Source organism: Piliocolobus tephrosceles, chromosome 10, assembly GCF_002776525.5.
Source record: "Piliocolobus tephrosceles isolate RC106 chromosome 10, ASM277652v3, whole genome shotgun sequence".
In the NCBI taxonomy this organism is placed as follows: Eukaryota; Metazoa; Chordata; class Mammalia; order Primates; family Cercopithecidae; genus Piliocolobus; species Piliocolobus tephrosceles.
Window position 1 is genome coordinate 52,473,271 of NC_045443.1, and position 14,386 is coordinate 52,487,656.

General features: G+C 34.2%; 1 protein-coding gene across 1 annotated transcript; it reads left to right on the plus strand.

Moving 5' to 3' along the window:
- The first annotated feature begins 11,128 nt into the window (after positions 1–11,128).
- LOC111541758 (olfactory receptor 6C3-like) lies at positions 11,129–12,067 on the plus strand. The gene has a single exon (XM_023210618.1). The coding sequence runs from the start codon at positions 11,129–11,131 to the stop codon at positions 12,065–12,067; it is 939 nt and encodes a 312-aa protein (XP_023066386.1).
- The last annotated feature ends 2,319 nt before the right edge of the window (positions 12,068–14,386 follow it).

The window sequence follows — 14,386 nt, forward strand, 5'->3', positions numbered from 1 at the left end:
GATGGGTGCTGATGAGTTGATGGGTGCAGCACACCAACATGGCACATATATACATATGTAACAAACCTGCACGTTATGCACATGTACCCTAGAACTTAAAGTATAATAAAAAAATAAAAAACTAAAAAGACACACACACAAAAAAAATGGTACGCTAAGTGAAAGAAACAGATACAAATGATCTATAATCATATAAAAGCACTATATGGTTTCATTTATATGATTCTGGGAAAGACTAAACTACGGGAACAGATATTTGATCAGCAGTTCCAGAGGCAGAAAATTAGCTACAGAGGAGATTAGCTACAGAAGTTACCGAAGGGAACTTTTTAGGATAATGAAAATGTTTTATATCTTGATTGTGGGGGAATTGCCTGACTATATTTAGCAAAGCACATCAAGTGATGTACCCACAAAAGGTGAACTTTTTCATTAAATTCAACCTCAATCATTAGCCATTAAAATTATTTTGATATTATTTGCCTCTTTTTTAACAGGCTATTTAGAAGACTACTTAGGTCTACACTGGCCCATAAGATAGATATATTATATAGATAGATATAGATATAGATATAGATATAGATATAGATATAGATATAGATATAGATATAGATAGATGATATAGATATATGGAGAGAGAGTTGATTTTATACATGCTATGTAAATAATGATGCAATGAACATGGGAGTGCAGATATCAATTTGAGATCCCGGTTTCAATTCTTTTGGATGTGTACCTAGAAGTGGGATTGCTGGAACTTATGATAGCTCCATTTTAATGTTTTTCCCCACGACTGCACTGTTTTCCATTCCCAAAAACAGTGTACAAGAGTTCTAATCTCTCCACATTCTCATGAACAATACCATTTATTTTAAAAGGAAAACATTTATTTTAGGTTCTGAGGTACACCTGCAGGTTTGTTATACAGGTAAATTCATTTCATGAGGCTTTAGTGTACAGATTATTTTGTCACCCAGGTAATAAACATAATACCCAACAGGTAGTTTTTCAATCCTCACCCTCCTCCCACCCTCTACCCTCCAGTAGGCATTGATGTCTGTTGTTACCTTCTTTGCATCCATGTGTACTCAATGTTTAGCTCCCACTTATAAGTGAGAACACGAGGTATTTGGTTTTCTGTTTCTGTATTAGTTTGCTTAGGACAATGACCTCCAGCTCCACCCATGTTGCTGCAAAGGACATGATCTTGCTCTGTTTTTTATGGTTGTGTAGTGTTTCATGATGTATATGTACAACATTTTCTTCATCCAGTCTACCGTTGATGGGAATTTAGGTTGATTCCATGTCTTTGCTATCCTGAATAGTGCTACAATGAGTATACACATGCATATATCTTTATGGTAAAACAATTTGTATTTCTTTGGGTATTTACCCAATAATGAGATTGCTGGGTCGGTGCTGGGACAACTGGCTAGTCATATGCAGATTGAAACCACATCCCTTCCTTACACTATATACTAAAATCAACTCAAGATGGACTAAAGACTTAAATGTAAAACCTAAAACTACAAAAAACCCTGGAGGATAACATAGGAAATAACACTTTGGACATAGGCCCTGGCAAAGATTTGATGATGAAGACACCGAAAACAATTGGAACAAAAACAAAAATTGACACGTGGGACCTAATTAAATTAAACAGCTTCTGCACAGCAAAAGAAACTATCTTTTGCATTTTGATAACAGCCATCCTGACAGATGTGAGGTGATATCTCATTGTTGCTTGGATATGCATTTCCTGATGATTGTGATGCTGAAGATATTTTCAAATACCTCTTTGTTATTTGTGTGTGTGTGTGTGTGTGTGTGTTTGTTTTTTTTTTTTTTTTTTTTTGGAGAAATGTATAGTCAGGTCCTTTGCCTGTTTTCTAATTGAGTCATTATTTAGGGTTGTTTACCTAAATTTAGGGTTGTTATTCAATTGTAGAAGTTTAATTTATATTTTGGAGATTAATCTTTCATCAGGGTTTTACAATTTACAAATACTTTCTCCAATTCCATAGGTTGCCTTTCCACCTTATAGATTGTTTGCTTTGCTGTGCAGAAGATTTTTATTTTGGTGTAATTCCACTTGTCTATTTTTTTATTTTAGTGCCTGTGCTTTTGGTGTCATATCTAAGAAATCATTGCCAAGACCAATATCACAAGCTGTCTTCCATGTTTTCTTCTAAAAGTTTCTTCTAAGAGGTTCAGGTTTTATGTTTACATATTTAATTTATTTTGAGATGATTTTTGTGTATGGTGTAATATATGTCTAATTTCATTTATTTCTATGTGGATATTCACTTTTCCCAACACTATTTGTTGAAGAGACTATCCTTTCCACATTGTGTGTTTGTGGCACACTTGTCAAACATTCACTGTATATGTGTGGATTTAGTTTTGGGCTTTCTATTCTGTTCCATTGTCTACATGTCTCATGTCTGTTTTTATGCCAGTCCAGTACTCTTTTTATCACTGTAGTTTTGAAATCTATTTTAAAATCAAGAAGTGTGATGTCTTCAGCTTTGTTTCATTTTCTTAACAGTGGTTTGACTATTTGGGGTCCTTTGTGGGTCCATGTAAATTTTAGGATTGTTTTTTCTATTTCTGCAAAAAAGTCAATGAAATTTTGAAAGAGTTTGTTTTGAACGTGTAAATAATTTTGCATTAGTATAAAATGTTTGATGGAATTGCCCAGTGAAGCGATCAGGTCCTGAGCTTTCCTTTGTTGGAAGAGTTTTGAATACTGATTCAATCTCCTTAATCATTACTGTTCTGGTTAGGTTTTCAATTTATCCTATGATGATGTTTATGTGGGCAATAAGCACATGAAAAGATGCTCAAAATCATTAGATATTAGGGAAATGCAAATCAAAACCACAATGACATACATACCACTTTACAGCCACTAGAATGGTTACTGCATACACACACACACACACACACTCATATATATATATATATAAATATATAAATTGTCTTGTGTGTGTATATACGTACATATACATATATAATTTCTCTACCAGCAATGTATAAAAATTCCAATTTATCTATATCACCAATGCATGCACACAAATATATATAATAGATAACATATAAATATATATAATACACAAATATATATACAATATATATGTGCATGGATTGCACATATATATGTGCATGGATGGTGATGTAGAGAAATTGGAGCCCTCATACATTGCTGGTGGGAATGTAAAATGGTGCCAATACTATGGAAAACAGTGTAGCAACTTCTTAAAAAGTTAAATATAAGGGTCGGGCATAATGACTCACACCTGTCATCTCAGCACTTTGGGAGGACAAGTCAAGAGGATTGCTTGAGCCCAGGAGTTCAAGACTAGCCTGGCAATATAGCAAAACCCCCATCTGTACAAAAAATAAAATTAATTAGCCAGAAACAGTGACATGAATCTGTAGCCTGTTATTCAGAAGGCTGAATGGGGAGGATCCCTTGAGCCCAAGGACTTGAAGTTGCCATGAGCTATGATCACACCACTGCACTTCTGCCTGGGCGACAAAGTGAGACTCTGTCTCAAAAAAGAGAAACCAATGAACAGTTATGAACAGTTAAATACAAACTTACCTATGTACCACAAATTGTATTTCTAGCAATTGAAAACATGTTCACACAAAAATTTGTACATAAACATCAATGGTTTAGAGAAGAACAGGAATGATCTGATAGAGCTGAAAACCATAGCACAAGAACTTCGTGAAGCATACACAAGTGTCAATAGCCAAATCGATCAAGCAGAAGACAGGATATCAGAGATTGAAGAGCACCTTACTAAAATCAGGTGTGAAGACAAGATTAGAGAAAAAAAGAGTGAAAAGGATGAACAAAGCCTCCAAGAAATATAAGACTATGTGTAAAGACCAAACCTACGATGGATTGGTGTACCTGAAAGTGATGGGGAGAATGGAACCAAGTTGGAAAACACTCTTCAGGATATTACCAGGAGAACTTCCCCAACCTAGCAAGAGAGGCCAACATTCAAATTCAGGAAATACAGAGAACACCACTAAGGTACTCCTTGAGAAGAGCAACACAAAGACACATGATTGTCAGATTCTCCAAGGTTGAAATGAAGGAAAAAATGTTAAGGGCAGCCAGAGTGAAAGGTCAGGTTACCTACAAAGGGAAGCCCATCAGATTAACAGTGGAACTCTCTGCAGAAACCCAACAAGCCAGAAAAGAGTAGGGGCCAATATTCAACATTCCTGCAGAAAATAATTTTCAAGCCAGAATTTCATATCCAGCCAGACTAAGCTTCACATGTGAAGGAGAAATAAAATCCTTTACAGACAAGCAAATACTGAGGGATTTATGTCACCACCAGGCCTGACTTACAAGAGCTCCCAAAGGAAAAACAAATATAGAAAGGAAAGACCAGTACCAGCCACCACAAAAACACACCAAAACACAAAAACCAATGACACTATGAAGAAACTGCATCAGCTAATATATAAAACAATCAGTTAGCATCATAATGACAGGATCAAATTTACACACAACAATATTAACCTTAAATGTAAATGGGCTAAATGCCCCAATTAGAAAACACAGAATGGCAAATTGGAGTCAAGACCAATCAGTGTGCTGTATTCAGGAGACCCATCTCACGTGCAAAGACACACATAGGCTCAAAATAAAGGGATGGAGGAATATTTATCAAGCAAATGGAAAGCAAAATAAAAATTAAAAAAAAAATCAGGGTTTGCAATCCTAGTCTCTGATAATACAGATTTTAAACCAACAAAAATCAGAAAAGAAAAAGAAGGGCATTACATAGTGATAAAGGGATCAATGCAACAAGAAGAACTAACTAGCCCAACTATATATGCACCCAATACAGGAGCACCCAGATTCATAAAACCTTCTTAGAGACCTACAAAGAGACTTAGACTCACACACAATAATAGTGGGAGACTTTAACATCCCACTGTCAATTTTAGACAGATCAACGAGACAGAAAACCAGCAAGGATATTCAGAACTTGAACTCAGCTCTGGAGACATCTACAGAACTCCCTACCCCAAAACAACAGAATATACATTTTTCTCAGGGCCACATAGCACTTATTCTAAAACCGACCACATAATTAGAAGTAAAACACTCCTCAGCAAATGTAAAAGGCCAGATCATAATAAACAGTCTCTCAGACCACAGTGCAATCAAATTAGAACTCAAGATTAAGAAACTCACTAAAAACTGCACAACTACATGGGAATTGAAAAACCTGCCCCTGAAAGACTACTGGGTAAACAACAAAATTGAGGCAGAAATAAATAAACATGTTCTTTGAAACCAATGAGAACAAAGAGACAATGTACCAGAATCTCTGGGACACAGCTAAAGTAGTGTTAAGAAGGAAATTTATAGCACTAAATGCCCATCAGAAATCTGAAAATATCTGAAATTGATACCCTAACATTGCAATTAAAAGAACTGGAGAAGCAAGAGCAAACAAAATCAAAAGCTAGCAGAAGACAAGAAATAACTAAGATCAGAGCAGAACTGAAGAAGATAGACACACTAAAAACTCTTAAAAGAACTCAATGATTCCAGAAGCTGATTCTTTGAAAAGATTAACAAAATAGATAGACTTCAGCTAGACTAATAAAGAAGAAAAGAGAAGAATCAAATAAATACAATTTAAAAATCATAAAGGGGATATCATCACTGATAGCACGGAAATACAAACTAACATCAGAGAATACTATAAACACCTCTATGCAAATAAACTAGAAAACCTAGAAGGAATGGATAAATTCCTGGACAAATACACGCTCCCAAGACTAAACCAGGAAGAAATTGAATCCCTGAATAGACCAATAACAAGTTCTAAAATTGAGGCAGTAATTAATAGCCTACTAACCAAAAAAAGCCCAGAACCAGACAGATTCACAGCCAAATTTTGCTGAAGGTATGAAGAGGAGCTGGTACTTCCTTCCAAAACTATTCCAAACAATAGAAAAAGAAGGACTCCTTTCTAACTCATTTTATGAGACCAGCATCATCCTGATACAAAAACCTGGCAGAGATACAACAAAAAAAGAAAACTTCAGGTCAATATCTCTGATGAACATTGATGCAAAAATCCTCAATAAAATACTGGCAAACTGAATCCAGCAGCACATGAAAAAGCTTATCCACCACAATCAAGTTGGCTTCATCCCTGGGATGCAAGTCTGATTCAACATATGCAAATAAATAAACATAATCCATCACATAAACAGAACCAATGACAAAAACCACATGATTATCTCAATAGATGCAGAAAAGGCCCTCGATGAAGTTCAACACCTATTTATGCTAAAAACTCTCAATAAACTAGGTATTGATGGAACATATCTCAAAATAATAAGAGCTATTTATGACAAAACCCATAGCCAGTATCATACTGAATGGGCAAAAGCTGGAAGCATTCCCTTATAAAACTGGCACAAGACAAGAATGCCCTCTGACACCACTCTTATTCAGCATAGTTCTGCCCAGGGCAATCAGGCAAGAGAAAGACATAAAGTGTATTCAGATAGGAAGAGAAGAAGTCAAATTGTCTCTGTTTGCAGATGACATGAATGTATATTTAGAAAACCCCATCATCTCAGCCCCAAAACTCCTTAAGCTAATAAGCATCTTCAGCAAAGTCTCAGGATACAAAAACAATGCAAAAATCACAAGAATTCCTGTACAGCAACAATAGACAAGCAGAGAGCCAAATCATGAATACGCTCCCATTCACAATCACTACAAAGAGAATAAAATACATGGGAATACAACTTACAGGGGACGTGAAGGGCCTCTTCAAGGAGAACTACAAACCACTGCTCAGTGGAATAAAAGAGGACACAAACAAATGGAAAAAAGTTCCATGCTCATGGATAGGAAGAATCAATATAGTGAAAATGATCATACTGTCCAAAGTAACTTACAGATTCAATGCTATCCCCATCAAACTACTATTGACTTTCATTGCACAATTAGAAAATTCTACTTCAAATTTTACATGGAACCAAAAAAGAGCCTGCATAACCAAGACAATCCTAAGGAAAAAGAACAAAGCTGGAGGCCTTATGCTACCTGACTTCAAACTATACTACAAGGCTACAGTAACCAAAACAGCATGGTACTGGTACCAAAACAGATGTATAGACCAATGGAGCACAACAGAGACCTCAGAAATAACACCACACATGTTGTACAACAATCTGATCTTTGACAAAGATGACAAAAACAAGCAACAGGGAAAGGATTATCTATTTAATAAATGGTGCTGAGAAAACTGGCTAGCCATATGTGGAATAAGACTTAAATGTAAAACCCAAAATCATAAAAACCTTAGAAAAAAACCTAGACAATACCATTGGGGAAAGACCTCATGACTAAAACACCAAAAGCAATTGCAACAAAAGCCAACATTGATAAATGGGATCTAACCAATCTAAAAATCCTCTGTACAGCAAAAGGAACTGTCATCCAAGTGAACAGAAATTTTCTCCCATTCTTTCTGCAATCTACCCATCTGACAAAGGTCTAACATCCAGAATCTACAAGGAACTTAAACAAATTTACAAGAAAAAAACAAACAACCCCGTCAAAAAGTGGGCAAAGGATATAAACAGACATTTCTCAAAAGAAGACATTTATGCATCCAGGATATATATGAAAAAAAGCTCATCATCACTGGTCATTAGAGAAAAGGAAGAAAAACACTGCAATGAGATACCATCTCATGCCAGTCAGAATGGTAATTATTAAAAAGTCAGCAAATAACAGATGCTGGTGAGGGTTTGGAGGAATAGGAATGCTTTTACACTGTTGGTGGGAGTGTAAATTAGTTCAACCACTGTGGAAGACAGTGTGGGGATTCCTCAAGGATCTAGAACCAGAAACACCATTTGACCCAGCAATCCCGTTACTGGGTATATACCCAAAGGATTATAAATCATTTTACTATAAAGACACATGCACACGTATGTTTATTGCAGCCCTATTTACAATAGCAAAGACTTGGAACCAACCCAAATACCCATCAATGATAGACTGGATAAAGAAAATGTGGCACATAAACACCATGAAATACTATGCAGCCATAAAAAAGGATGAGTTCATGTCCTTTGCAGGAACATGGATGAAGCTGGAAGCCATCATTCTCAGCAAACTAACACAGAAAACCAAACACTGAATGCTCTCACTCATAAGTGGGAGTTGAACAATGAGAACACATGGACACAGGGAGGGGAACATCACACACCAGAGCTGGGCCTGTCGGGGGGTGGTGGGAAAGGGGAGGGAGAGCATTAGGACAAATACCTAATGCATGCAAGATTGAAAACACAGACGATAGGTCGATAGGTGCAGCAAACCACCATGAAACATGTATACCCTATGTAACAAAACTGCACGTTCTGTGCATGTATCCCAGGAAAAAAAAAAAAAAGAATGCCCTGTAGCATTGCAACTAATGAAAATAGTAACAATAAAATTCCCTAAATTTTAATCAATAGTATTATTAAATTACATACAAGTATTTCTCTGGTATTCTATGCAACTAATACACAAGGATGACTCTGTTTAGATAACTGGAGAAGGAATGATATTCATTATATCTGGTTAACTAAAAAATAAAGAAAAAATACAGCATATTTTCTGTAATAAAAACTGCATAACTGTACAAAGAAAAAAACTCTTCTCTCTGAATGTGTTACTGTGACTGTTTATTGATGAATATACAGAACAATACCTGGTAGAACATACTATAAATGCTTAATACTGGTTTATTTGAAAACTTGAGGGAAAATGAAGGTTTGGTTGGAAATATAAGGGCCATCCATGTATCATGATATACTGCTGTGACACTTGATTCTCATAACCTTAATCATAAATTAGTTTTAAAATTAAAAATGAAATGCTGAAGTTTTAAATACTTTTATGATTTTTTGTAATATTAAAATGTTTTATTTAGTTATTCATTCTGCTCAGTGCATATAGAGATGTATGAATGAATAAAGCATTGTTGGTACTACTCTCAAAGAGTGGTCCACTGTTGAGTAGTTCAGCTCTGAAATTAACCAGCCCCAAAGGAATGGAGAATAAATTATCTCCTGAGTGTAGACTCTGAGTGCCATGTGGGTATTAGGAATATTAAGCATAGCCAAAGGGAAAGCAGATTGATTGTAGAAGCTGATTGGTACATTTTTATCTTGTTACATTGCTTGGCTTTCCAAAATGGTATGTGATGACTCATTACTTCTTTTGAATGTATCTCTCTACGCATCCTTCCTTTCTTCACTCTAGTCTCTCAGGGATCTATACGGTGACCAGAGAAGGTAAAATAGTGTTATCTTGCTTTAGTATTCAATCTTTATCTTATTCAGAGACCTTTGAACAGTTTTATCTTCCAATTTCTTAAATAGTCCCTGAAAATTTACTTAAAGTCTCAGAATTACAATAATAGTTTCTTGGAGTTCAGGCCAGAGCAACATTTACATTTGTATGCAAAGTAAAAGATAAATTTATTTTTACTAATAACAGAGGCTGCTAAAAATCTTACAAGTAATTCGGCCTATATTTTCTCAATGTGAGAGATTTTTACATAATAGAGACAAGGGTAAACTAAATGACAAAAAAAGTCTCCTGAAATGTATTATAAATGCATTATATTTCATATTTTTAAATAAAATAAGAAAAATCTATAATTATATTTATGACTAGCATAATTATACGTACCACAAAGTATTTTTCTTATTTGTCAATAAATAGACAAAGTTTTATCTTTTTTATCCAAAAGTTTATTTTGTTGCAATAAATACCAGGGATTCCCAAATTATCATTTTAACATCTTTACTACTATTAATTTTACATTTATTATGTTCCAGCATTGTTCAAATCACAGTAACAATCTCTATCTTTTGATCTGCCAGTTTTGATGATATGCTAATGACCAAGTGTGTATTTTCTTGAAAGAAAAGAATGCTAATTAACAGAAAAATAAAACGAAAAGTAGGAAAAAATGCACAGTAACAGCTTTGATACTTATCACCCCCGAGTGACTCAGTTCATGCTACAGAAAGAAGGTAATACAACAAATATTCAGAACTCATATCACAGACAGAATGCCATTTGCTAAGGATAAGGAGAGAACAAGACAGGTAAAAGTCATATAGATTACATTTTAGAGATTTGTGGTTTCTATAAAGCAAATCCTACATAAAATTTATTCAATTATTTAGTCTTCAAAAAAGGAAGCCATGTGATTGTATGGCATCAAAAAAACTCCCTTGTGAGTTGCTTCTTGTTATCAGACAAGTTTAAGATTAAAAAGATTAAGTTAATATAGTTTTTTTAAGTCAATTTTTAATTTAAATAACAAGAAAATTATATACATGGATCATCAGTATGTTGTAGAACTATATTATTGAACTATATCTATGTGACAATCAATTTCTCTGGCTTGTGTTTTCTTTCCCATAAGTTAAAAACTTTACTCTTTACTCTTGAATGCAACCACAGCAACTCTAGTCTTATATTTCTGTGACTGCAAACAGATTTTTTTTGTTGATGATATTTAAAAGAATATAAGTTAAGGATAAAAATAATCATAGCTACTATTAAGCTCAGAACTTGTGATTAGGTAATAAATTTAGACCGATAAAATTTATGTTTGTAAATAACATTGGAATTCAAACTAAAATAAGATATTTCAGTCCTAAAAACACTAGAAACTGAAAAATCGTATATAAAAATAAAAATGACATATATAACTTAAAAATATTGCTGTAGAAATCTGTAATTCAAAGATATATTGCACATGTGGAAGATTTTATTAGATGAAGAGGTTTTATGTAAAGTCACCAATAAGAAGACTTCATATATGTGAATACATGTTTTCATTTTAATAGAGGCTATGTAGAATTTTTCTGCTTTAATAGGAATGAGTGGATATTGCAAAAATTACTACAAGGAAAAGCATCTATTGCTTCATGTCACTGAAGCCAGTTATTACCAATATTTAAATTTTAATTCCTTTAAATTTCACTTATTCTTTTTGTGTGTTTTATTTTTCACCAACAGATCTTCTTGAAAGAAAAAAATCTCAGGATGAGAAACCACAAAACAATTACAGAGTTTGTACTCTTAGGCATATCAGACGGCCCAGAGCTTCAGATTGTAATTTTTATCTTTTTATTTATAACTTACGTATTAAGTGTAACTGGTAATTTAACCTTCATCATCTTTGCCTTGATAGACTCTAGTCTAAAGATTCCTATATGTTACTTCCTCCAGAATTTCTCCTTCTTAGAAATTACATTCACCAGTGTTTCCATCCCCAAATTTTGGGGGGCAATTATTACTAAGGTCAAGACCATTTCCTATAACAACTCTTTAGCTCAATTATTTTTCTTCATCTTCATGAGTGCGTCTGAATTTTTTCTTCTAGCTGCAATGTCTTATGATCGTCATATGGCCATCTGCAAGCCTCTCCACTACACCACCATCATGAACAAGAAAATTTGCACCCTGCTTGTCTTTAGTTCATGGCTGGGAGGATTTCTGACCATTTTTCCACCACTCACGCTTATCCTCAAATTAGATTTTTGTGCTTCCAATGTCACTGATCACTTCTCTTGTGACTATTTCCCCATTTTACAACTTTCATGCTCAGACATGTGGCTTTTAGAGATGATTGGTTTTTACTTTGTCTTTGTTATTCTGCTGATTACCTTAGCATTAGTAATTCTGTCCTATGTGTGCATCATTTGCACTATTCTGAGAATCCCATCTGCCAATCAGAGGAAAAAGGCTTTCTCCACTTGCTCCTCTCCTATGTTCGTCATCTCCACCTCTTATGGAAGCTGCATATTCATGTATGTCAAGCCTTCAGCAAAAGAAAGAGCATCATTGATCAAAGGAGTAGCTATTCACAACACTTCAGTTGCCCCCATGCTGAACTCTTTTATTTACACCCCAAGAAACCAGCAAGAAAAACAAGCTTTTAAAGATTTGGTTCACAAAGTAGTGTTTTATAGAAACAAATGAAAGTATGTACTAACACGAATGAATGTCATCATAAAGATTCAATGAAGGAAAAATGAAGTTTTAACTTGTCCACTATCCTCCTATACCCATATCACAACTACCAGAAATGCTGAGTTCATTTGCTTCCGTTTTCTTTTTAACTTGAAAGTGACTGTGTTGTGTCTTCCTTTAAAACTATCTATCGGTTCCACATAACCACTGATTCCCAATTTTAGTTAAAAAGCCAGCGGCTATTGAACATAAATCACCTCGTTGATTATTCCATACAATAAAAATGGTTTATACCATAGTGACTTAAAGAAGTAAACACTCTTTTAATCAACTTACTCTTAAAATTTCTCTTCTTGGTTACTAATATAACAATTTTTTTCAAATGTTCTCTGTGTATGATATATGAAATGATATATGAAATAAATTACTATCTGCAACAAACTTTTTTTGCAAGCAGTTTCCATCCAATTCTTCCCACTCGTCTAATGGACTTGAGTATTTATTTTCCTACTCACAAGTAGTTTGAGGTTCATAATATAATCTATTTTCTAGTTATGCTGAAGGTACACACTATGTCTAATTTATATGTTCTCCTTATTCATTGTGTTTTTGTTTTTGAAAATGTATAAAAAGATAAATATTTAGGCAGCCATCATTGCTCTTGGGCATGCTGAGAGTCTGATATAAACTTCCTAAATAATAATAGCTCCTCTATAGAGAGTACTTATTCTGTTCCATATGCTGGGGTAGGTATGTTCCATCTCATATCTCACTTAATCTTTATAGCTACATGCAAAATAGACATGGTTATCTGCTTTGTATAAATGTGCAAATCGATACTCAGAAAAGTTGTGTAATTTGCCTAAGATAACTGAGTTACAGTACACAATATAATAGTATATTTTAAAAAACAAACCAAAAAACTGGTCTTTGCTCTATTTTTACACATAGTGGAAACTCTGCAAGGACTTGCAAATTTTGCATAGCTTTTACTAAGAATATGCACAATTTTGTTGTGTTGTTCAGTTACACTATCTCATTTGGGCATGATTATACTATTATAGTCTAGACAGACACTAACTCCTAAAAATATATTTGGTATATAAATTGTAACATTAATCAATCAAAACAAGAAACTCTTCAACTGCCATTGCTGGTGAGCAATATAGTGAGCAGAGAAAAGGTGAGCAGTATTACAGTAGTAGAAGTTACTAGAAGGCAGATTAAAAATAATGGGGGTAATGAAGTATGTAGTACAATGTAATAGTTTCCCAGCTTTACAAATGGCATAGAGTATTGAGTAGAGATCTGCATTAAGAATTAAGATATTTGATTGCTATCTCTATATGCCATATAATGTCAAGGGAAAAAAATCTTCACACTTAGTATTGTTTGCTTGTTGTTATTTTCTTTTCTGTCTCATTGGACACTGTCCCCCAAGCTTCCCTTTCCAATTTAAATACTAATGTGTATTATGTTTTATATTCCTTAGTGTTTCGTGTACATTTCTCTTCCGGCAATTTTGATTCACTGAATTAGTCCCCTTGAGCCAGTGGCAGAGAGACTAGATAAAACATTAAGTACCTCGTGGCATCTAATATCTATGTAGAAACCATGCCAGACAGTTCTAAAACACTTTCAGATACTTTCTCTATTTTGTATTTTTGCTCCTTTCTCACTCTCTACTATCAAAGAAACATATCCCCTCTGGATAAAATGGGAAAATTAAGACAAATAATTAAGACAAATTAAGACAAAAATAGGAAGAAAATTTGTTCAATGAGAAAGTGAATGTTTTCAGAAATCCTGGTTTTACTGGATAGCAATGGCATCTGCTAATATTTTTACTGTTCCAGCCATTCTGGATGTTAGTGAAACTATATGAAAATCAGAGGTAAGTAAAACCTATGGAAGGCAACGGAAATCTCTCAAATCATAGCATTGAATCATTACTTAACAGCTGAACTTTTAATCAATGTAAATAGGTGTTATACTTTGAAACCTGACATATTAAAGTGTATAAAAAGGATTAGCATGTCCTAGTATACCAGCTTATTCATTCTCTAATAATTAAAAGCAGGAAATTACTATCTCTGTCTCTGTGTTTTTAATCAAATACAGCTATACAGTACTGTGCTTAAGAGAACAGGCTAAGTAGTCTGAGACTGTACTTAATGTTTGCTAGCTATATGAATTAAGTTATACAATTTCTCTGAGCCTCAGCTCTTCATTTGGGAATAAGGATAAAAACTTCAGAAGTATGTTATAAAGGCTAAGTGAGATAAAGAGAAAAGGTCCCTAGTTCCGAATAGACAGTGCCTTTAATAC

Excerpts from the sequence above, each read along its gene's own strand:
- LOC111541758 (XM_023210618.1), top strand. The coding sequence starts at position 11,129 with ATGAGAAACCACAAAACAATTACAGAGTTTGTACTCTTAGGCATATCA.